General features: G+C 43.4%; 1 protein-coding gene across 1 annotated transcript; it reads right to left on the reverse strand.

Moving 5' to 3' along the window:
* Nucleotides 1–1,315: 1,315 nt before the first annotated feature.
* On the reverse strand, nucleotides 1,316–24,818 carry USF3 (upstream transcription factor family member 3). Its single transcript, XM_065742136.1, has 6 exons — nucleotides 24,722–24,818; nucleotides 14,630–14,694; nucleotides 13,029–13,057; nucleotides 10,857–10,939; nucleotides 10,151–10,247; nucleotides 1,316–7,744 (listed from the first exon to the last, which is right to left on the reverse strand). The coding sequence occupies exons 1-6, from the start codon at nucleotides 24,767–24,769 to the stop codon at nucleotides 1,317–1,319; spliced, it is 6,750 nt and encodes a 2,249-aa protein (XP_065598208.1). The 5' UTR covers nucleotides 24,770–24,818; the 3' UTR covers nucleotide 1,316.
* Nucleotides 24,819–25,729: the final 911 nt, after the last annotated feature.

Genomic DNA, 25,729 nt, shown 5'->3' on the forward strand with positions numbered 1-25,729 from the left:
GACATATTTCTGCCTAAGAAAATCACACCACAGAGCCGTTAAATAAATAAAACTTACCTAGTTCTTCCCTTTCCTTTAAAAGAAATAGGATCAAAATCTGTGAAAGCATACTGGAGTCTCAGCTAGCACACACACTCGCTCTGTCCCTCACACACACAAAAGTCCCCCTTCCTTGCGATGCTCACATCACATCTTCCTGGCATGCAGCTTTTCAGTCTTGACACACACACATTCTCCCCTTCACCCACAACCACATGGGTTTACACAAAAAGGTGCATTCAAGTGCAAAGTACTGATATTATATTAAGCCCCAGTGCTGCCAGCAGCAGTAGGCAGACACCGTGTCCACGTTCCCCACCGATTCTGTGGGATGCCATGGGCTCAGTGCTGCTCCCGTGTGCTGACTGTTACAACAGGGGGCTGTCACTCACAGAAACCAGAAAGCTGGTGGCTGAGCATGGGCCAAAGAAAAGGAGAAGGGGGAAAAAAAAACCAACGAAGACATTAAGAAGGTGCTAAACAAGGTTCAAAACCACCCTGAGGTAACTTGCAGCATATGAGCAATGAAATGGCAACAAACAGGACTGCTGTCCTCACGGTACTCCAGTGGGAGTACTAAGTTACATTAAAATGTTGGCCAAGTTCAGCAGCAACAGATGCCATCGTTAAACAAGATCCAAACAAAATTCTTCTTCAAAACAGATAGTCATGCATTAAAGAAATCTCAGTTTTCTGAAACAGTATTTTTAATTCCTGTCCACAGAAACACATGGCAATTTTTGCCAGGTCAAGTCAGCCTTAAGTCAAGTGGATGCAACAAGCTTCAAACAGACAAAAGCTGCACAAGAAACGCCTTTATCAGTTAATGCCAGGTTAGCAGAAACTTGTCTTGTTACGAGGCTCCCGAAAATATCTTACAGAGGAAAAAGAAAAACCTGTGCCACCTGAAGTTCACCTTTAGTTTCAGGTAAACACATCATACATAAAATGAAACCTGTAGTACTCATTTCCCGGTCACCTGTTTGGATATTCTCACCTCCTTCTTGACATCCAAGTACTACTGAGAGTGGCAATCAGACATCAGGCTTGACTGTTGTAAAAATCAACAGTCACTATTTGCACAGCTCTAGAAGTTGCATTCTTACCGTTTACTTGCAAGTAAGCATTGCTATAGGCACTGGTGCTTTAAAGTTAGTAAGGTGGATAGGAAGTGTGTATATAAATATGGAAGGTACCCATATACATACATGTAGGCAAATAAACAGTGATGCTATGAATGGTCTCTTCAGGAATGCCAGTGAGATCCACTTCAGTCTTCATACAGCTGAACTGCAGTCGTGACCTAGAATATGGCTTATATTGTGGGCGGGTCGGTTTGAGGGCTGCTTGGAAGAATCGGAAGCAGATGTGTTTGCAATGGAAAGCAAAGGCGACATTGCTGAACCATCTGGAGGAAGAGCTGTGGCTATTTCCGGAAACAAAGACGTCAAGTTGAAGTTGGATAAGTGTGACGTATTGGTCATGTGCATTGGTGGCATATCCGGAAGCAAAGGAAAACTTGGCTGAGCGAAACCAACAGGCCGGGGAGGTGACAAGATAGATCCAAATCGATTGTTCAGACCTCCACTACTCGGCTTCTCTGCACTCGGATTAGGAAACATTTGGTTGGGGAAGTAAGGGATAGAAATGTCATTGGAAAGAGTGGGGTGTGCAGGAGAATAAGGTGGGTAGAAGGATGGCAGCGTATTTTGGGGATCGACGGGGATTAGGGCCGGTGTTCGAGTGGCACTAGGCTGAGTCACTGGGGGAATGAAGGACGCGTTGGCGTTGATGGGTGGATTCATGCCGCCCTCTGGGATAAAAGGGAATCCGAAGTTCTGAGAAAGTGTATGTTGGTCAGAGGCTGCATTGTCGTTGGACACTTGAGGGCCATCAGACATGAAGCGGACAATGCTACCTCTCTTTTCGATAGCAGACTGCTGGCGCCCAAGGATCATACTGCTGCTGGTAGACAGGGGCAGGTGGGGAAGACTAGGGTCAAAGACATTCCCGTGCCTTTGATTTCCAGATCGATTCCTTTCAGGCTGCCGTATTTTAGAGCTGCTGTTATCTTGTAGAGGATGCCTCGAGCGCTGAGTAACTGAAGAATTTGGTTGACGAACAGAAGGCTGCCCTTGGTCTCCATTTCCGTGAGAAACTGCAGGGTGAGGGTGCGTTGGCCTCACAACCCCGTGCATGTTGCTGGAGACAGGTGTATTCATGTGGCTCTTTGTTCCGTGACTGTCTGTCATCCTCATGGGATTGGACTTCTGTACGGAAATGTTTGGGCTTGTATTTCGACCCTGAATATCTCCCGAGGAAGATGAAGTTGAGAAGGGAATAGTTAAAGAGCTGTTCCTGGTGTTGATTGTACCGATAGACATGTCGCAGCTCTCCCTGTTCTGACCATCGCCGTCTCTCCGGATGTGGACACTCTCCCGGGCCGGGGGACAGCTGTACTCAATGGTGGAGGATGCACCACACTGTGCGTTCCTTGGATGTTCTGGGATCGATCGCTGGCTTCCACTGACTTGATCTCCAAGGTTAGGGGCAAGTAGACTCTGCATGAAACTTTGGTGGCATGTATTTTCGTTTTCCCTTGATGGAAGGGAATTTCCTGTTGGAATGCCTTGTACTGGCTGGTAAGGCAGTCTCTTCTGTCTTTCTATGGACGGCCCGGTGTTCTGACCGATTCGAAAAGCTTGCGACTGCATGCCCCTGAGGGATGACACGGAATTGCCAATTTCACTGTTTCTTGAGGCCTGCACATCGAAATTGCCTGCAGGTTGTTGGTTGGGTCCTGCCGGCTTGAACGTCTGGCAGTCAGAAAGCCGTTGCACATCTGAGCCAACCATATGATCAATGGATATACGGCCCTGCATATTGTGAATGACCAAGCCTTTATTTCTAGAAGCATCGATATAGCTTCTCATTTCAAGCTGGTCGGAAACTCTAGGGCCTTGAAGAGAGATTCCTATTCTCTGCTCTGAATTAGAGGGCGTCTTCCCAATGAGTGCCTCGGCGGAGTAGCTGGAAACTCTGTTTCTCTCCTGCCTATGAGGGGTGCAGGTCATGTCAGATGGCCTGGTAACAATACTTGCCTGGGATACCATTTGCGGCTCTAAACCCCGGGAGGTCATCAGCCTCTGCATGGGATTGTGCCCTGATACATGTTCAGAAGCTGAACCCTGCTGCCTGCTGCTAACATCTTGCTGCTGTTGATGCATAATATCCTGACTTATATGGCTCTGAGGGTGGTTATGATGGTTTCTGCTTGTTGCAGGATTCTCACAGTTCTTCTCAGGCTGGGAAGTTCCAAAGTGCTGCTGCATCTGCTGCTGCATTTGCTGGTGGTGAGGATGAGGCTGACCACCTTTCTGCCGTGTTTGATCACTTCCATGGTGTTTCTGCTGTAAAGAAAGTTGTGGGGCTTGGGTTCCCTGGATGAGGTTTCGTTTCTTTTGCATTTGCACTTCCTGCTGTATTGTGCGCTGCTGGTGGACACCGTGGGTCTGAGAGTGGACTGAGTTTTCCCCATGGGTGACATGGTGCTGCAGCTGATACAAGTGGTGCCTTTCTCTTAATTGTCCAGCCTGCTGCTGCTTTAAGTAGGGATGGTTATTGTGAAGGTGAGATATGCCTTGAGCAGGAACGTGTTGAATTGGCTGCAAATGCTGCCCTGCTGGGCCTTGCTGCTCTGAAATCGATGGCTGAGAGTTGCACTGAACTTCAGTTTGTCTCAAAGCTGGTGTTACGAAGTTGCTGTTTGATGTGAATAGCCTATTGAGGCCATCTGTGTGCCCCTGACTGCTCAAGGATGCCACTGAATTCGATGAATTAGAAGGCATCTGACCGACCAGCATCTGTGTTTGATCAGCAATACTCTCTGGCGTTCGATTCATCAGTGCCATCCCTTCCAGCCTCAGAGGTGCTGTCTGACACTGCTTTTGTCTCTTTGCTGTAGAAAGCAGAAGGTCATCCTGAACAGCACGCTTGGCAGAGTCTTTGCGACCTTCATGATTTTGCTGCTTTAAGTGTGATTCCTGCAGTTGAGGAGCTTGCATGGAGTTTGCCCTAATAGCATTCAGTTGTTCCTGAGCGTACTCACTCATCATAGCTGGTCTTGGAGATGGGTTGACATAGGAACTAGATGGAAGAGAGAGACCCACAGTTGCAGGAATGCTTGCTGGCTCTGAAGGCTGGGATAAACTTGAGCAACTCACGAGGGGATGGACAATGCGACTCTGGTGTATCAGGTTATTTACGCTTAAACTTGTTATGCTCGGTGATTGGGAAGCTGAAATCTGCAAAGAAGAGTTGGAGGTTTCCACACCTCCTACAGAACAGCTTGGTTTTTCAACTTGTCTGTCAACATTGGTTTGTACTGTATCCTGAGCACTGAATTTGTTTGACGACGTTTCTAATGGCCCTGCGTTGCTTTCTTTCACTGGTAGAGCTTTAAAAGTCTGCTGCTCTCTCTCCAGAGTTGCAACCTCAGTTGACTTCGATATGGCATCCCTCATGTTAACTTGCATTCCTCCTCCACTTTTCTCGAGGCTTTCCTGGTCAAAAATAGCTCTTGCTGCAAGAGCAACTATATCAGGTTGTTCTGAAAACGTGCAGCTGTTGCACGTACTGGTTGAAGTGTTGCTAGTAACATCTTCTCTGGTGGTATCTGGTAACATCGATGCCACAGAGAAGCCTCGACTGCTACCGGAGCTGGTTGACATCGGGGAGTCCGCCTGCCTGCTGGCGATGAGGGCAGCACTAACTACCTCCTGATCAGAAACACAGGTGTGATGCTGGGAGAGTGCATCACCTTCCGTGTTCATTAACAGCAGTTCCTGCTTCTCAGGCAAATCAACACTTGATTCCACCGATTTGGAGTTTTCCATGGGAAAATTAGAATGCTCACCTTGAACAGCAAAAGAAGAGCTTTTTTCCACAACTGTTCTTTCTTTTGTGAGATCAGACAGCATTTTGGTCAGGCCTTGCCCTTCCAGCAAGTCCACATCTTGCATCACAACTGAAGAACTCTGCGGGACGTTGCAGGATTCTGAAGTTGTTCCTGCAGTGGAAGTCTCACCTGCTGCGCTGCTCTCCACTGCGGACGCCCCAGCAACCTGAGAACTTTCCCCATGTGCTTCAGTTTGAGAGGATGTTAAGATGCCAGGGGTGGAAGACTCCGATGAGGCTGAGCTGGTCGGCAGGTTGCTCTGAGCCTGATGCACCGGCAGGAGAGGAGCAGCATCCCTGGCAGTCGGTGGGACCAGTGCCAACCGTTCGGACACTGGAAGCTGCAATGGCGAGGGGGCAGGCATCTCTGCCGAAGCTGTCTCCGGTACAGGGCAGGATCCCACTGCTTGTTCTGAGCACTCGGCTTCTTTGGAAGGAGAAATGCTTGCACCGCTTGCCTGCAACGTGGCTAAAGCTTGTGACACTGCTGGCATGTCCTCAGGCAACCCCTCGCCCTTTGAATGCTTTGCCACAGCTTCTGCTGCACTGTCTGCCTTACCTGCATCTTTACAAGGAATTGCTGGACAGGAAACTTTAATGTTGGCAGCCGGGTGCTTTTTTGTAGTCTGCTTTTTGTTTGTCCTTTTTGATTTCGTATTAGACAAACCAGCAGCAGCTTTTTGGGGGGAAACGTTTGCTGAATTAGATGCACTAGTTGATACTGAACCCTCCAGAGGCACTGAGGGGGTCGCTGAAGCTGGCAATGGCACACAGTTAACCGTGGCGATCTGGTTATGGACAGTTGTGGGATTGGTAGGGTGGCTGAGAGACAAGTGTAGGCAGCTTTGTCCAGCCATTTGTGATATGCTCTGATTGAGGTTAGCTAAAGCACCAAATGTATTGAGAGCAACATTGGTGTTTGGATCTTCGCTGGTGGTAGGTTGAATAATTTGCATAGGGGCTTGATTTGAAGCTCCAGATGAAGACATCACAGGCTGCAGTGCAAAAAGCTGCCCGTTTAATGAGATCGTCTGGGGATGCTGTTGATTTGACATCGTAACTGAAAACGTTTGTGTAGAGCTAGAAGATGGCAAAGATGATGGCCTTGGTAATATATGGACAAGGTGTTTCCCTCCAAAAGTCTGTGGAAGATGGGCATTTTGTACAGAGTTGCTGGAGTTTGCAACTGCCAGAGGCCCATTCACAGGAACTCTGACAGAGGCAGAAGGCTGGGCAGAGAGGAGAGGAAGAGGATTCTGACTAGCAGCTTGAATAATTACAATTTGTTGACTGACATTTTGGCTAGGAACTTCTGCTCTCACAATTGGAGGACACGGCGCAGTGTTTGGAGGCTGGAGAATGATGACGTTCTGGTTTGCTGGTGCTCCCGTCACAGCTGATGCAACTGGCTGAGCCATCTGAATTACCTGCATAGTTGAATTTAATGGAAGGATACTTCCTGCAGCCTGAGTTTTAACCTGTGGTTGGCTGATTAATGGCTGCATAGGTAAGGATGGGCACGAGGGCAAGGTAACTACAATCTGTTCAGCTGCCTGCCCATCTATAGGCAGAGAAGTATTCAAACTAATGCTTGTAGTCAAAGGCCTGCTGTGAGCAGGAGATACAGTACTAGCCCCATTAACTGGCTCACTTAGCAGCGCAGTCATTATACTGGATGGTGTTTGGCTTAGTGGCTGGACAGTGTTTCCTGCTAGCTGCAAAGTTGTCCACGTGGTCTGTGTGTTTCCAGCTGAAGGCATCCGTGTAAGGCTACTCATATTTTTCAAGTCTAAAGAGACAACACCTGGAGAGCCTGAAAAAGACCAGCAGTTCTCTAGGGGACTGGCAGGCAGAGTGCTCGTTACTGTTATAGCCTTCATTCCTTCTGCTGCAGAAGTCACGGGCGTGTCAGCACTACTTATTAAGTCTGTACTTTTGAGAACATTTACAGAGGAAAAACTGTCTGCAGCAGACAGTCTCACAGATGGCACAACAGCTGTGCCTGCAGTTGAAATTACAGAGCTTTCCTGAAATTCGTTCCTAGCAGCATTAGGTGTTTTTGAGCTGCATGCATTCACGTGTTGAACTTTCTCGGCTTCCGTGGAGGCACTGGAAGGAAGGCTGATTCCCTGCTGGAGTGTTTTCTTTGTTGATTTTGGGCCACCTTCATCATTTTTACTTTTGGGGAGACTCTGACCGTTCTGCAGTGCGTTATCTGAAGAATGCTGCAGGCCCTGTTCCGTTTTGGACTGAGAAGCATTCTGTGAGCTGGCAGTAGCAGCAAGCACACCTTGCTCATTCTCTGGGATGGAAAGTTCAAGAGCATTCCCTGCTGGAACCACCTGAGTGGGTGCCAGTGGAGAAACTGTACTCTGAGACCGTGGTTTGTTTTCTGCAGGGAAAATACCAGAAATTGTCACAGGAGTCACTAGGTTGCAAGTTCTCTGGACTGGCACAACATTGGCTGTTTGCTTTTGTAAATTATGACCTACATTAAATGTTATTCCCTGGACAGATGCTCCCTGGTTATTTCCGTTGGGTTGACTGCCATTTGAATAGACGATAATGTTCTTTTGAACTTGATCGCTAGGAATAACAACTGAGACCTTTGCATTTTTGAGATTCCCCTTCCAGTGGATTGTAGGATCATCATACAGGCAAATATCATTGGCTTTCAGTAACTCAATGTATCTCCCATTTTCCTTTTGAAGTTCATCCAGCTGTTTCCGCAGTTTTTTTATCTCTTCAGCTGCAAAACAGTGAGGTATCAGTGCAAGCACTACGTAATGCTACCAAGTGGTTTAGAGAATAAGTTCTATGTAATATTGAAATAGATTATTAATAATGCATGCTTTCTTCAATAATATAACAGAACATAAATGAAGCCGATCCTGATAAAACTTTCTACTGAGCAGGAAGGTAATGAATCCCACAAACTAATCCACTGACAATATTCAGATGTGTCTAATTAATCAGTTAAAAAGATATAAAATAAATCATGCGAACCTAAACACTAATCAGCTTGTTTAACTAATGAACAAAAAGCAAACATACGAATTGATATTGATGAAATTGATAATCTCGTGGCTTTCCTGTTTCATTGCATGTAAAAATGATATGCAAAACTAAATAGAATGTGTCTGTGTAAAGCCACAAAACCCAGCAGTGGAATTGGATAGAGCTCACCTAATGAGGAAAATCACCTAGGACTTTCAAAACCAATCACATCAACAACAGGGTGATGCCCTGCCAGACCTGCTGTTCACTAACAGAGAAGGTCTGGTGGGAGATGTTAAGGTCAGAGGCTGTCTTGGTCAGAGTGATCGTGAAGTGATAGACTTCTTGATTCTTGGTGGAGCCACAAGAGGGGACAGCAAAACTGCTGCCTTGGACTTCCGGAGGGTGGACTTTGAACTGTTCAGGAGACTGGTAGGGAGGGTCCCTTGGGATTCAGTCTTGGAGGATAAAGGGGTCCAGGAGGGCTGGTCAGTCCTCAAGAAAGAAGTCTTAAAGATGCAGGAACAGGCTGTACCCCTGTGCCACAAGATGAGCCAGTGGGAAAGAAGACTGTCATGGATGAACAGGGAGCTTTCCCTGGGACTCCAGGGGAAAAAGAGAATCTACCTCTTGTGGAAGAAGGGACAGGTAACTCAGAGAGAGTACAGAGAAGTTATTAGGATATTCAGGGAGAAAATTAGAATGGCAAAAGCCCAGCTTGAACTCAACTTGGCTGCTGGGCTAAAAGGGGACAGGAAACTCTTTCACAAATATATCAACTGGAAACTCTTTCACAAATATATCGATATATCAGAGGAGGACTAAGGAGAATTTCCATTCTTTACTGGATGTGGCTTGGAATGTGACCGCTGAGGATGAGGAAAAGGCTGAGGTTCTCAATGATTTCTTCACATCTGTCTTAAAAAGTCAGACCAGTTATCCTCAGGGTACTCTACTCTCTGTCCTGGAAGTCTTAAATGGGGAGCAGAATAAACTCCCTGCAATTCAGGAGGAAACAGTTAGAGACCTACTATTCCACCTGGACTGCCACATCTCTGTGGGGCCAGATGGGATCCATCCAGGAATGCTGAGGGAACTGGTGGAGGTGATAGCCAAGCTGCTTTCCATAACCTATCAGTGTTCCTGGTCAACTGGAGAGGTTCCAGAAGACTGGAGACTTGCCAGTGTGACTCTCATCTACAAGAAAGGTCATAAGAAGGATCTGGGGAACTACAGGCCTGACAGCCTGACCTGGTGGCAGGGAAGGTTATGGAGCAGATTGTCTTAAGGGAGATCACATGGCACATGTGAGACAACTGGGGGGTCAGGCCTAGCCAGCTGGTCTAGCCAGCATAGGTTCACGAAAGGCAGGTCCTGCTTGACCGATCCGATCTCCTTCTATGGTCTACTGACCTGCTTGGTAGATAAGGGAAAGTCTGTTGATGTGGTCTACCTTAACTTCAGCAATGCCTTCAACACTGTCTCCAACAGTATTCTCCTGGAGAAGCTGGCAGCCCATAGCTTGAAAGGGTACACTCACTGCTGTGTAAGGAGCTGCTATTTAATAGCATTCCATTCTTTGTGGAGAAATAAAAATCACAAACTATATCATTAGCTCTGAGATGATTTCTGTCATATCTCCACCACTGCATTTTGTATGTCTCTGTTAAAGAACAATTCATATGAGGTATTATATTTTTACAGGGTACGTTGTTATTACTTTCAAAGTGTTTGAAAGGAATAAAAAAACAACTCTGTGCATGAAGAAACATTCATCTTTTCAATGAAGAAAATCTAACCTTGAAATTCATCAGATTTTTTTCTGCACATTACAGTAGAAAAAATTATGACGGAATCTACTAGATCTTGCATAACCTGTGAGATCTTTAATTATATTACATCACAAGGTGATCACTTCATGTTTCATAGCTAGAACATGCACTTGGGCATTTTCTTTTTTTTTTTGTTTGAGGACAAACAGAAGATGAAAGCAGAAAGGATTTTTTTTTCTTTTTTTTTTTTTGTATGCATGTGTCTCGGGATTCCTTAAGTCTGTGGATACAGGGAGTTCCTGACTTTCTTGTTAGTCAGTACTAACAGACACACAGTGGAAATGAGTGACAGAAATTCTAGAACTTCCAGTGTAATCTGTGCTTACCCTGTTCATTGTTCCCTCCATTTAACAGAAGCTCATCGTTCTGTCTTTTCATTTCTGTTATGTACTTAAAGGCCTGATCCAGGATCATGTTCTTGCTCTTTAAAGGAAAAACAAACATAAAATTAGAAAGAAATCTCATCATTATTGGATCTATCAGTGATAGATCTTGCACTCCATCCAAGAGTCTTCACTTGAAAAATGTGCTAAACAGAATGCTTTTCTGAACATTTTTTTATTGTTTTCTTTTTTTACCTCACACAAGGACACTGTCTTTTCTTACTGCTAATATCTGACTTTCAAATTGCTGTCATCCTTATGCCAAAGATTACAGAAATAAACACGTGTGCGTGTTTAATGAGAACTTTGGAAAGTTGTGAATGGACAAGCAGACATCAACAAACTAGATGGCTATGGGCAAATGAATCTCCAAATGAATACTGTTCATTCCTTCTGCAGTCATATACGACACCTTCAGATACAAAGCTCAAACATCTGTGGAAATATATTAGTAGGGCTTTGTATTTCTAAAAAGGAATTCTGTTACAAATACTTCTTAAAATCCCACTAATTACTAGTACAATTTCAAACACGTTAGTTAAGACACTTTTGTCTTCGTTGTGAGACAAACAGCAAAATAAGTATTTGTACTTCTGTAGGCAAGGAAACACAAACACTTTACAGGATGCACACCTGAATGAACACTTACCTGTTTAAGTGCTGGAGAGCAGGGAATGAGTTCTCCAATTCTGTTTATCCCAGCATTAATCTTTTTCTTTCGATGTCTCTCCACTGAGCACAAAAAACCATGCACTATGTCATCTCATTGGGCAAGTCAACACAACAAGACAACTACTAGCAATGTAAGGACACATAAATACATTATTTCCTGAGTTACTAGAACCATGAATAATGTGGTGGAATAAAAAAATCTCTAAAGAAAACCTCAGTTACTGAATTAACACACAATGAAATTAGCAGTTGTAACGTAAAAAGCAACAACTTTTAAAGGTGAGGATTTTCAGGATTCCTTTGCAGAAAAGCAGAGCTAACACATTTCAAAATTCAGGTTTTGATGATACTTTCTGGTTCTAACTACATGGGCTATGAGGTACTCATTTCTATGTTGAAAGCTTAAACTGTTGTTATTATGACTGGAACTAAAATAAGATTTTAACTAGCCATATTCCTAGTTAATTACCTATTTTGAAGAAAGTCAGATATTGAAACATTTTGGTGTTCTGAATAAAGTTCTGTCATGGCTCTGTCAAGATTCCTATCAATATGTCATTCATTGTGACTTCAGTTTTGTGCAGCAGGGCTGCTTTTGGTACATATAGGATCACACTGTAACCCACAGATGAGCATATTTTCTACAAGCAAAACAATATTTTACTTCTATCACGCTCCTTTACAAAGGATATACTGATTTAAACAGTTTTATTTCAGTAGTCTCTCACTTGAATTGACATTTCTCAAACAAGTGAAGAAATGTTTGTATTTCAGGACAGGAAGGAAGTGTTCCCAGAGTCAGGCCTAGATACGTTAAGTACTATTATAACACAGCAAGATAAAGTCTCTTCTCCACGAAGTTTTGGTGTGTTTTTATCCTCATAAACCAACCAAACCCAAACCCCACATCATTGTCTTCAGTATCCATTTAGATGTGAGCTAATGCATGTGGAGATGAGGGAGTCCAGCAAGAGAATGATACGTACATCTTATTTAAAGTATACTCCCAAGGCACTCTCTCGGTTCTGGGGACTCTGTAATTTCCCAAGCCTAAAGCACAGGCAGTGCGTGAACAACTCTGGGCTCCTCCCCAGGTCTAGCATAACTTCAACAAAAGGTCTCACTCATTTACAGCAAGTGAACAGAGTTCTCAAAGAAAGAAAAACTAAGCAAAGCAGTTATTCTGAAGTAAAGCTGCCTTTCATATTGTTATTTATAGGTAAGGCAGAGGTTTGTGTTCTGCTAACGGCTCTGCAGAGCCTGTAACTTTTACATAACTTTATCCAATGAAGTCACACAGGGCTTTAAAAACTCATCACTGATGCCAGTTTCACCAATATTCCTAGTGGTCAGTCATATAAGAGCAGCTGTACAAACATTAAAACACATTATCCTTGGGATTTAATTTTTACTGTTACTAATACACGCAGTTACCACAGTGGCTGTGAAGTTCTATTCCTTTGTTTTGATAGTATCTTCCACTCTACTCAGTTTGTCCAGGCATTAATGACTGAGCAAGCTACAGGACTGGAGGGAGCTGCTCCCCATGTCTTGCAGAGGTCAGTCTGCTAGAGGAAGACTTTCAAAGCTACCAGCAAGCAAAATAGGAACCGAGAATGACAATGTGTTTGGCCATCTTAAAATTAACTTAAGATTCTTTCCCAATACCTCTTAGTCTTTAGGAAATTGGCCACATCTTGGGCACATGGAAACCAGTGCGTGGTTTTTTTTCCAGTTGAGGTTGTAAAGACCACACGTTTGTGCTGTTTAATGAACAGAGAACTAAATGCAAGGGTTTAGTATTTTGTATCAAGGTGAAAACCTTCAGACCCTTCTGAAGCCTGACAGTTCTGCTGATCATTATTTTCAACATCAAATGATGTTGAAACTAGAATTCAGCAGAGAGGAAAGGCTGCATACTGCACAAGGAATGTAAGTCTCACAACAGACAGACGATACAGAATTGCTGGAGGATGCCTAAGGGACTGATCTGTGCATAGGTATTCTAAGCAAGATCACAGAGAGATGTTTGGTAGGATGAGGGTTTTTTATGGTATAAACTCTTATAGAGGGACCTTCTGCAGGCAAAATAAGTTACTGAAGAATCTATGCTTATTTATTGAAGCAACAACAAAAATAATTCTCCTACCTGCATTATGCGTCTCCCGATTTTTCTTTCTGTGAACGATAAAAAGGAAAACTGACGTGAAACAGAAGGAAAAGAACTGCACACAAACAATTTTCTCTTATTTTATTATTTCAGTTACAGCTAAAAATACGAAACATTACACCCCACTCTGAACAAGAATATAGCAGCAGTAATACACACAAGGATTGGTATTGATCCAACATAAAATAGTTTCTAACAAAAAAAATTATCAGTGTTCAGACTTGAATCAATTTCAACATAACAAGATATACCATAATAATCCATGTAGTCACTGTTACGTATTTATTCCACAGAGCTGGATTTAGATCATTCTGTTCAGCAAAAAATATTACACTAACATTACACAATGTTAAATATTATAACCCCAACACTGATTTTGACCAACAGGAAAGCCAATAATTTGTTTGAAATAGTGCTTTTACATTCACTGGATCAATGAAAAAGGAGAAAATATCACAATGCAGACTGATTCTTTCAGATCTGTTACCTTCAAACATCAACCTTCTGACATCAAACACACTTAGTCAAAAACTATGATGATCTTTCCTCTGCAACTGCTCCACTGTACTGCCTCAAAAATCTGTCTAGGTGTAATTTGGAGGTGTGAGGGTTCTCTTTGTTTTCACACGTTCCTCTGGGACTCCTGGACCAATGGCAATCAGATGAGAATCAACGTGCAATGCCTCAAAGTACTTTTGCTGCAAGTCAATAAATCCTAAATATATATGTACTTTATATAAATAAAATCAAGTGCCCAGTAGATGTGCAGTAAGCCAAATATTTTCAAGAAATACAGCAAAGAGCACTTTTTTTTCCAAAAAAGATGTGATGAATCTTCTATTTATGGAAAATATGCACCGCCAGAACTGCAAAATGTATAAAAATCATTTAAAAACAACCTCAGTTAACTGTAACTACAGTTTTCCCACTTATTTCAAAGATAATCACCTGTGATTCTTATCGTAAATCGTATCTTCCACGGCCAGCTAGCTCAAGTTGGATGTTGTAACTAAGGACTGAAGGACTGCACCACCAAATCAAGTATTAGATCAATAAACTACTATACAGAAGCAAACACTTGTAGAGGTTGTGATGAACCCTAAGCCACTTAATTATAAATGTTGGTTATAGCACTGCTATTCAATCTCAGGGTGTTCTTTGAATTTCAGTAGAGACTGGTGAAGATCTAGATTCCACTGTAATTTGTGAAGGACATCTAAACCACTCCATCAAAACGAGTGCACTTTTCCCCCACCGTTCGCAAGGAGTTGCTGCAGTAAACACAGGCTGCACTCTAACCTAAGCAGTGGTGCAGTCACATGCATCTGAGCAGTCTGTGTGATTAAGAACCTCTTCTGCCTTGGTGGTCAAGGTAGGTATTTCCTCAACAAATAATTTAACAGGATAGAGGGAAAAAGAAAGGGAGTTTACAGCCGCAGTTCCCAGACTTTTGCATCAATCCTGGTCAACCCCCAGAACTTCTTAATAACGTCATTACTAAATTTATCACTAGAAATTTTCTCATTGCAGTACGACCACAGACTGCAGAACTGCAAACATCATTTTTCACAGAAACTCACCGATGTTGCTTCTTGGTCGGTGTCTCATTCTCTGTCATCTCTGGCATGGTTTCAGAGAAGAGAACCTGAAGAAAGTTACAGAAAGAATTAGCAACTGCACTCTTCTGAATTCTTTGCACGTGACATTCATCACATCACTCTGCCTTTTAGATCACAAGGACAGGGCCTAACTATTACTGGTCAAAATGCCAGTCTGAAGGAAAACTCCTTGAGATGAACGTGGCATTAAGAAGCAGGCATTATTTTTTGCGGCGCTGTGTGCACAAGGGGTAACCTCACCTAGCAGGCATACTCAGCACAAGAAGCCTTCAGCTTACAGACAATGTAAAGTTGAATAAGCACTACAGATTCATCTCTATAAACTATTCGGTACAAACTGATTGGATTAAGGCCGCTTGGTGTGCTTTGTTTGGCTATACATTTCACTGGCAAATCTAGTGGCTATGTTTAATCATTATTCTCCTTCAATGCCCTATGCACGTGCTGCCTCAGTTCCTTGTGGCTTACCATGATCACTTCAGTAAATTTTGCAAAATACTGTGAACGACATGGCAAGGCACATTACACTGGAAGATACTGCAAGATATATAAAAACACATATTTTAACATATTGGTACAATCTTTACATTACTACAGTGCATGCAGAAGTCCATCGCCTTTCTGTAGATAGGCTGGTCATGTGAGCATTAAAAATCAAGTACATCTGCATGGATGCCTGTGAACCTCTGCTGCCTATGAAGGACTGGTTTCCATTTCCTCAGTTAAAAACAAACAAACAAAAAACCCAACAAAACAAAACAATTCCAAACTCAACTATTTTAAGAAAGTAAAAAGGAAAAATATATCATTATTTATTTATTTTAATGGGAGAAGGTGCAGCCAAACTCTTCTCCATTCAACAGGTTTCTTCCAAGGGCTGCTGTTCCCTGCCAGATGCCACCACATTGAGTACCAGCCTCCCCAGCTGTCACATGTAAACAGTGACATTTCCATTTCATATGCTTGAGTTCTGCTGGGATTCACAGCCCACTTCCTACAGAAGGAACAAGGGTGTAAAAGTGCAATTAATATTATTTTCACTTTGCTTTACTGTGGGATTACTCCAAGACAGAAGTTTATTGAGGCTCATACAATTCAAACAATGTTTCAAAACAGTTCTGGAGGGGTGATAAGAGTAAATAAGACCATAGCCATTAGCTAATTGAGCAGTTTATTTCAAGCTCCAATTTTCCCCTCAAAAAGAAGCAGTTAAGTATATTAAATAGTTCTTATATACAACACTTGAGCATTTACTTCAAAGTTGTAACTTAAGAAAGATGGTGAACTGAAGATTTCTTTTCCTATTCTTATTCTGTAAGGACAAAAACCTTTGCATTTTATTTGATAAACCTAAAAACAGAGCAGGCTACGGCAGGGAGGTAGTGTCTGAAAGAGCTCCTGAAAATGCAGGCTCTGAAAATTTAACAAAGCTGCCCAGGTAGAAACCTTTGTGGACTGCTGAATAATGTTCATCCTATCTCTTTTCTTCCTAGCAGCCGTTGCCCCACCAGTGCTTTGACAGTGGTTTCTTTCTCTTTCCTTACTCTACATCAAGTGATACTTCCAAAAGAGATTCATTTTCCGACTTGCTGCAACAGAAGTATTTGCTTTATAAGCTCAGGGGCAAATACATTTTAAGTTCACTCATGCAATACGCTTACTCGACTCAGCTGAGTATCTTCTGCATAAATAATGCTGCAAATTCCTAATTCTTTATGGTGCAATTGGCCATTTACAGTTATTTATTCTCAAGCTTTATGTAGCTTATAGCTCTCTCAACGTCAGCTTGAAATACTGATTTTAGTTTAAATGCAGTGCCATCCCCAGAAATTAAATTCTTTGTCTTCTGGAGATTAAAGTTCAATGTAATTTAATCAGTGCTATGCTCTTAGAGTTCTTACTAGTTCGGGATTTATGGATGAGATCAATTTCAAGGTAACTTGTACACAAATGCTATCTTCTGCATGACAGAGTCCTCTTCATTCAACTTACTGTTGGAACTCTCTTCTCCAGTGTTCCTTCCATGTATGTTTTACAACAATGCTAGTTTCAACCACAGACTTAATTCAGGCTTTTAATCACAAGCAAGGCACCCTTGAGACATAAATCATCACTGCCTTGGCTTTATCCCGCCCCTTGTGACACTTCTACTGTCATTTTGCAATTAGCTAACAAAACGATTGCAGGAAATGAAACTTGAAACTTTATCTTTGTAATTGTTACCAATGCACCAACTACTTTTGCTTATAGAAGTAACCTGTTTAGACTGTATAGGAAAATAGTGGGGTCCTACTCAAGAGAGTGGAAATCCCTTTGGTATTTTTTAGTTTGATTTCTGAGGAATCCAATGTTTTCTTGTTACTAAACTGTGTCTGTTCTTCCACTCCCTCATGACAACTGGGCCCAGTGATGAACATAAACAAAATCCCTCAAAGCCATGACATGACATTCCCGGATGTTTACAAAAATTGAGCTTGGGTAGAGAAGGATGGGTGAGGTCAGCACTGACAGTGAAGGTGAGTGAATGGATGTTTCTCTTTGATCAGCACATACAGTGTGACCAGTTCAGGTCAAACAGATCACCACATGTCCTCCTCTTTTTTTTTTTTTTCTTTTTAATCTAGGACAGTTTATGATGGATTAAAGGGTGGGCAAGAGTTATCTTGACTTTTCACAGAATACACATTCCCAGTCCAAACCAGCCTATGGCTTCCTAGAGTGCTCTGTGAGCTTCTGCAAGAGTCAATGGCAGTGAACCAATGCCAAAAAAACACAGAGTGCAATGCAATCCACTTAATTTTTTAAGGTGTCTGAGAACAACAACATGTGGAGATAAAAGCTTCACTGCTTTTATAATTTCTTACTCACTTCTTTTGTTTGTAGTATCTAATCACAAAGACTAATTTTCCTCCTACTGACTTAGAGCAAATAAGATTCACTAAAGCTATTATATAAAATCAAGCAAGAGAACTGGAAAGCAAGCTTTCTCCCTCTCCTCTACTTTTTATAACTGTATTACAGGAAGATCCAGGCTTATCATGCAAGTGATGTGCCATCAAATTCCTTTTTGTTTACAATTTTCAGAATAATAAAATCATAGTTGCTCCTGACTGTTTAGTATCACATGGGTTCAAGAGAGTACTGTTGTTACTGTTGTAGGGTCATTCTTCAGAAGAACCCTGACCAGATTTGCTTCAGAAAATTCTGAAGAAATTCTTAGTTTCTTTTTCATGATTCTTGCTCTTGCACTGCTGTCCCTTCAGTTCTCCAAGGTTAGTGCCTCATTCATTTAAACCTCAGAGTAGGCACAGAGACAGGAATGTAACTTGAATAAAGCCCCTTACCTGCTGCTGATGACCTGAAAGCTGCTTCAGGAGAGATGTCTCTGGCCCTCACCTAGCTGTGAGCTGCTGCGACCCCCACACTGTGTGGATGATCACAGAACTACAGACAGACCAAAGTGACATCCAATGCCAGCAAAGAAGATGCCTACACAAACCATCTCCCGTGATCTAGGGTAACTGTTATATGGAAGCAGGCATTTGAGAGTAAAGAGCAACAATTACACCATCTGTACACAAGCTAAAAATCACGAAAAACAGAGATGTCAACCTAAAGAGGGTCTCTTTAGATTTTAGATCAAAATAAGGGGATCAGAACTCTTATTCAGGAAATCAGAAATAAATAATAAAAAAAAGATGACCTTACAAATTCTCAAGATACCGTGCTCTGTAGATACTTCGTTAAGCTTCTCAAGTCACTGTGTACCTTCATAAAGAAAGCAAGAAGGAGGGAGGCATTTCTTTAAGTTACAAGACAGTGCTCATTTCCATGGTTTTCAGCACTCGGTGATCCACTGTGCACTCCAAAACAGAAGATAAGTTTCAAACTGAAGACACATCTAATTATGTCACACCCAATAAAGCTATCCAAGAGTCTGCTTTGCTAAGTAAGGCTAAGTGGGTGCCAAGTGGCTTGCAGACAACCTTCTTCTGTGACAGTACATCTACCTGCAGTAGGTAACTAGCGTCCTGTAGGCTGAAAGCACATTTCTACTCCCATGGTAACAGCATGTAGTGGTGAGCCAACCCTTGCCTAAAAGAACAAGTGATTTTTTTTCCTGAAAAAGCTGTAATGTAAGACTTCGTGGTCTCTGACTCCTGGAATCTAGATGATTATTTATAACTGAGGAAGCCTCTGGAAATTGGAAAGCTCTGTCTGAAACACCAAAGACTGATGGAATAAATTAGAAGTTACAGAGCCAGCTACAGCTAATCTTATTCTGCTTTATAAGAAGACCTCGTCTCCAAATGAAATCTCTATATCAAAGATCAGTGCTTTGTCACAGGGCTTGATAATCAATGTAAAATCAAACCAACAAAAAAAATATTCTAGCTACAGCATCCAGAATGCTATCACTCACTTCATTTTGGGTTTTAACCTAAGCTCTCATCTGTTGGGCAACTACAAATGATTGTCATGTAGTCTGTTCATAAAACTGTGTGAGATCTTAAGGAAGTATCAAGTTATCAAGAGTGTTCTCTTACAGCTATACTGGGCATGCAAGCACTCTAAAACTAACAAGTGGTGCAAAACACCCAAGAACAGAAATGCACAGGAGAGTTTATATAAACTTTTTTTATATAAACTTTTTTTATGTGTCTTTTCAGGTAAGTCATTCGCTACAAGATTATACAGTGGAGTTCTTACGTATTTTATAGGTTGAGGTTTGAGAAATATGACACAAACTAAGAATATACCATGTGATCTTAAGGCCTACACAGTTGAGCTTCCTGTCTCAACTACAAAGCTCCCTTACAACATGCAGAAGAAATCCATCATGAGATCTGGTTACAAAAGAGTGATCTTTCTGTGTGAAGGTTCTTCCCGATGAATCTTAGTGGCAAAGCAAGCGAGGTTCTATGAAACAGTACTTCAGTTTCTCCATATAAACTAACTCCCCCATTCAAACACATCATTCCACGGATCTTGATTTTAAAAGAACTAGTTACTGAGATGTTAACCTTCAGAACCTTAATGGTGCTTTCACTATTATCAACAGCAATAAGCTTTAAAAATGAATGCCACCACCCTAAACTTGACAAAAATAAAACCTCCACAGTTTTGCAATGTCCTTTTCATTGCAGACTCCTTACAAAAGGCTTTAGTAGATGGAAGAGGGCTATTTTTCTCTTTTACTCTTCCAAGATTTTTTGTAGATAAAGTAGGCCTACTTTCTTCAGTTTCAGAAACAAGGGACTCACCTTGTGATCTCCATGTCTGACAGACAGTTCTGTATATTACTGGCTGGGATAAAACTGCAAACTACTCTGGTTTGATTTACCAGAGGTCAAAATTAAAGGTACCTGGGAGCAGATGCCCAGTACAGACACTTCCTTAACAATCACATCTTAAAGAAGAAATTTAAAATCATGGTCTGTATATGCTAGACATCAGAAAATGGAACAAGATCCAAATCCATAGGAAACCTGAATTCAGTAATTCCACAACTTTAGAAACTAGTTATTCAACCTGGGGGGACTACTGTACGTGAGCTCTTCATAGGTAAGCAGACATGCAAGCACTAAAAAAAGCACACAGGGCATTGCAGAAGTTCAGCACTAAAAGTGGAAGAGAAGCTGAAAACAGACCTCCAAGATCTTACTTTGCAAAGGTTTGTAAGAACTGAGTAAAGGCAAAGGACAAGAAGAACAAACAGACCAGTATCACAATGATGCAAGTCTTACAGCATTAGAAAAGCCTTCTCTAAAAGTGCTTTACCTCCATCTGCTTTCTCTACAGAAATCACATTGCAGTTGCCACCTGAGACTGACTTGGCAAGAGCATCTTGAAAGGAAACCAAAAGACGGAGATCCCCGATGTGTTCTTCAGCAAGGGGTAGCTCAAACACATTAGCATATCCACACTTAATAGAATAGGCTTACACTTCATTTTTTCTTTAATATTATGTACGCTTCTGAGTTTGTGTTCTATGAAGTCACTTAGAGTATTATGGAGAGATGTAGGCAACGCAGATATGAAAGTGAACTGATAGTTCAACTCTGGTATATTGCAATGTAAAAAATTTAGCTTTTAATTATTTCCATCAGAAGCTGGATACTGACAGAGTTAATGAATTACACTGCAACATGCTACACTAAGTTGCCTTAGTTAATGAACTGTCCTTACAGCAGTAACAGGAAAATCTGTAGGAAGGCCCTAACAACTCTAAAATTACACAACATTGCCTCTCCCCACCTTCACTGACAGCACTTAAACTTCTCAAATGACCCTGGAAATCTCTGAATTTAGAACAAGTGACATTTATGTAGAAGAATCAAGCATTTACACTGTATGTACACAATATGTAAACAGGATCTCTTTAAGTATTAAAGGTCCTCCAATACTGAAAAAAAAATCAAACAACAGACAGGATTTAAGACTAATCTAATTCTAACCTAAGACTTACGTTCAGTTTCTAGCTAACTTCACTGAAGAGTGAAAGCAGCACAGAACTCAACTGCACCAAAGAATGAGAGCTGGCATGAATTGAACACCCCACGAGGCAACCACTTCTTACAGACTACAGAAGCAGGCACGCATGCCAAACTGCCAACGTTTTTTTTTTTTCACTTTACACTTTAGATAATTTAGATAAAAAAAGAAATACAACTTTTTGGAGTTGAGTTCTCCTTTCCCCACAATACCTTCACGCTCACTTAATAGTGCCAGCAGCCTAAAGAACAAGATTTTCAACCATCTTCCACACCAGTGACTTCCAGATCACAAGACCCGTGTGGTCTGTGCTAAGGCTTCTGAGCTAGCAGATCCAAACACGGATCTCTCCAGTCTCACTAGCGACGGCCCACACAGAGCTGACTTTGGTATGAGAGTACCAGCATGACTGAGGTGTGCTTTTAGGTGTAATTACCTCTGTTTGGTCAAGTGAACCAACAGAAGTACAAGCACAGGTAACAGGGTGATGAAGGCAACTGTTAAAGGAAAGCAGGAACACTTTTAAGTCTGCTGCTCTCTTACCTGCATCACAATGGCATACATCTTGGCTGATGTAAAAGAGTGCTATCAAGTGTCACAGCTGCTGAAGTACCCCATTCATCTCAGAAGGTTAATGCCACAACACTTCATACAGGAAACAAACTTTGGTTACACAAGATCTGTCCCTCCTGCCTATGCCACAGAATCGCTATTGTGCTCACTCAGAGCATGACAACAGTTTTACACTTGCAAAGTTGCAACAAAGTACACTTTAGGTATACAAAGCGTACATATAAAAGCTGGAATTTCGTGTTAACCAGCAAGTTAGGCTACCATTAGATAGGTGTGGCAATGCACAGTGTTTCTTAACCAGGGAGTTATGATCTTTACGTGCTTTATTGCAGTCTGCTCAATGGTTCAAACTGAGATGTTCTCACTCCACTTTCCAGAATCATGTTATGATCAATGTCCATCAGAATAGGAAAAGGTGTTCCTGAGGGACAGAACTTGAATACAAGAGTCGCAAATATGAATGAGGTGAAGAATGCTAGCTCAGGAAACAAGTTACAAAGTGACTGTAAGTGAGCCCTCCCTAAAGCTGGAGGCAAGCAGAATGCATCTTCAGAAGCTTGACAGCTGTAACTCGAGGAATTATGAAACTATTAGAACCATTAATGTTGTCAGATGCTATGCCTACACACACCGTACAACCGTTTTCATAAGACCTGGTGTGTACACACAGCCATGGCACACATCTCCACTGCCATTCTAATATTCATGGGCAATGTTCACTATTATGTTACTTATGGAATCGCAGAATGGTTTGGGCTGGAAGGGACCCCAAGGCTCTTCGAGTTCCAACCCCCCCACACTGCAGGCAGGGCCACCAACCTCCCGATCTGGTACTACAGCAGGATGCCCAGGGCCCCATCCAACCTGCTCATGAACACCTGCAGGGATGGAGCATCCACGGCCTCTCTGGGCAGCCTAGAGAACAGTCTCAGCTGAAAGGTTGTGCTGCAATACCTACTGTCCTTCAAAGCAGCATAGTGGGTATTATTTACAAGGTAACCATTATTTGTATTTACAATTTAAGATGCAAATAGCCACGTCGAGGATCCCTTCACACCAAATGCAACTCCTACCTCCCCACAGGCACGTGTCATTTACAGTTATTTTTAAGTGCACCTCAGATCCAAACAGTTATTACAAAAACATGAACACTAGGGTACAAATTAAACTATCAACTGGTTGTTGTCAAAACCAGCGTGTCCTTGCCCTCAATCCTCCATATGCATTTGCTTTTTTACTGCTACCCGCTTCAGTACCCAACTTCCATCCACACATTGTCTTTGGAACTACAAACTACAGCTAACGTTCGACTAGTGTCACGTCCATGACGCACACAGCAGGGACATGCCATGTAGGTAACAGTCATTTCAGCCCACCCTTGCTCAGCTCCTAGGCACGCTGAGTGCTTGGAAAAACAGCAGCTGAAGAAGCAAAGCCACCACCTGGCACCCACAACCTAATTCCCACCTCATGGCTATCACACTCCTCCAGGCTCCACCACCCTTTCTCCTTCCACTCTGTTTAGTTCCCATAAACTGATGAGCACTTCATCCCAAACTGTACTCATGGGTCATTATTATGGTATTAATTGAAAGTCAGAATTAAGCTTCTAGCACTTCATAATAACAACAATCATTCATCCATAATTTATTCCTTCATGTTTGTCTGACTACTGCACACAATTCACATGTGACAAAATAGCACTCTGCAGTTTGCTAAAGTGCCATACAATATAATCAACGTAACTTAGATTGCCTCAATGGGCTGTATCTGGAGAGAAAAAAAGCTGAAGTCATGCTTCAAAAGCAAGCCTTTAAGCATTCAGAAGTCAGGTAATGTGCAACATTAAGATATCTTTGCTTAATGTTTTTAATAAATATGTGCCTGGCTGCAATGTAACAGAATGCTGAGATGTTGTGTGAAAAATAAAAACAAAGCAAAAACAAAGATGTGATTTTCTGCCTGGTTATGGTTGGTGACCCAACTTTCTCCTTTTCCTTATCCACTGCTTTGTGAGAATGGCACTGCGTGCTGTGGCTGCACTCAGCCGTGTGTGTACAGGTGTGTGCTGTCCCATGTGCTGACACTGGGAGCTGCCTTCTAGGTTCCACACCCTGAATGCGACCCCAAATCCTGAGCTTCTGTATTTGTGAGGTGCTGATTTCTGTGGAATAAGGGCTTCAATCTCTGTTACTGGCAAACTTAACAGAAATTGGACAATGAGCTAACTTTACAGGGTGAAGAAGGAATAGATGGAGCGTGTCCACGAGCTTTCTTTCCTTAGGAAATCAAACCCAGCAGGAAAATTTTAGTTATCGAGGCAGAAGAAAAGCTGTAAAGAAGAAGGAGGACTTTTTGCACATCACGCTTTGAAGCCACCAAACTTCCAGCTGGAGCTCACCCACAACAAAAACACACACATGACGCTTTCTCTGGCAGCGATATTACAGGTGAGGGATACCACAAGTGACAGCAGGCGCCCACTTTTTGCCGTCTCCGAAGTTACAACTTCCCGAGCACCGTGTGACGGCTCACGGTCCCAGACCTCCACGACTTCCCAGCAACAGCCCCTATTTCCTCAGTGCCGCTACCCGTACGTTTCCGTCGCCCCGTGCGTCCGCGGCCCGCACCGGTCTCCCCCCCTCACCACCTCGCAGTGCGGCCGCCCCGTCAGACAAAGGGGCTGCGGTCGCCCACTACGTCCCGCGGCTCCCCGGAGGCGGAGGGTGGCGGGACACCGACGGGACATCCCCGGCCCGACCGGACGCAGATCCCGAGTGGGCTCACCGCCCCTCTGTCGCCATGGAGACGGGCCCAAGCGCGGCGCGCGCCCGCGGCGAACCACCGCCTCCCTCACGGGCAACGGTCGGCGAAGGGGGAGGGGCGACCACCGACGGTACCCTCAGCCCCCACCCGCTCCCCTCCGCTCTTCCCCGAGCGCCGCACACCCCTTCCCCCACCCCTCCCTCCACTGCCTGCACTCACGGGGGGACTGGGCGGGCTGGGCGGCGGCGCCCCCACGGCGGGGACCATCCTCCGGGTGGGCGCACAGTGCCAGCGCGCCGCCGCTGCCTCCGCTCTGCTGCCCTCCCGCGCAGCCTACCCTGCTGTTAGCACGCGCGGCCAGCGGCAGCCAATCGGGCGGCGCGGGTTCCGCCCAGCGGGCCAATCAACGACAGCGGGACGGGGAAGGCGTTCCACGAGACGAACGGGCGGGGACCAGAAGACGCAAGACCAATCGCCGCACTAATCATCGCTGTCGCAACCCAATCAGCGGCCGGAGAGGTTGAGATTGGCGTGCGGACGTCAACAAGTTAAGGTGGCCGAAACAGGAACTGCCGTTGAACGGCATTTCGAGCGACCAATAAGAGAGCGAGAAAAGAGCACGGGGGCGGGAGAAAAGTCTTAAAGGGAAAGCATCCTACGGGAGGCCCCGCCCCTATGGGCAGCAGCCGGTACCGTGGGCTGCGGTCACCGCTCCAACCAGCGCTTATGGGACAACTCACAGCCCCATACAGCTGACAGATAACCAAATAGCCTTCGGTTTGCTGGTTTTTTTTGTTTGTTTGTTCCTCTCCCTCCTTCTCCGCCTTTAAGACACGTTATTACTCACTACCAAATCCGAGGAATAAATAACCTAAGCTGCTGCAGGTATGACAGGAGAGTCTCACAGCTGCAGGGGGCCAACAGCAGGGCCGAGTGCTGGGGCACTGCCTCCTCCACAGCGCCTATAAAAGGGTGCAGGAAAGTGGAAGGTGTCCTTCCTCTTTACTGTTATCTGTGCTGACAGGTGGACCTTGCAGTGCTGAGCGATACAATGGCAAATTGCACCTGGCACGGAGGGAAGCATCCTATATTATGTACACACGTATCAATTCCAGGATTCTGTGACTTGCACTAGGGGTGGACAGCTCCCAGTTTCCCATGTGAAGCACTCTAGCACTCAATTAGTGAATCCTGGCACTATAATTAACTTCTGGAAGCATAGTAAAA

This window comes from Cyrtonyx montezumae, unplaced genomic scaffold (genome assembly GCF_038088225.1).
Source record: "Cyrtonyx montezumae isolate F1298 unplaced genomic scaffold, pur_monq_1.0 scaffold_3, whole genome shotgun sequence".
Taxonomy (NCBI): domain Eukaryota; kingdom Metazoa; phylum Chordata; class Aves; order Galliformes; family Odontophoridae; genus Cyrtonyx; species Cyrtonyx montezumae.

Excerpts from the sequence above, each read along its gene's own strand:
- USF3 (XM_065742136.1), bottom strand. The coding sequence starts at position 24,769 with ATGGTCCCCGCCGTGGGGGCGCCGCCGCCCAGCCCGCCCAGTCCCCCC. Across the intron at positions 13,058-14,629 it reads CCGACCAAGAAGCAACATCG|AAAGAAAAATCGGGAGACGC; the intron begins GTGAGTTTCTGT and ends TATCGTTCACAG. Across the intron at positions 10,248-10,856 it reads GCTCTCCAGCACTTAAACAG|AGCAAGAACATGATCCTGGA; the intron begins GTAAGTGTTCAT and ends TTTCCTTTAAAG.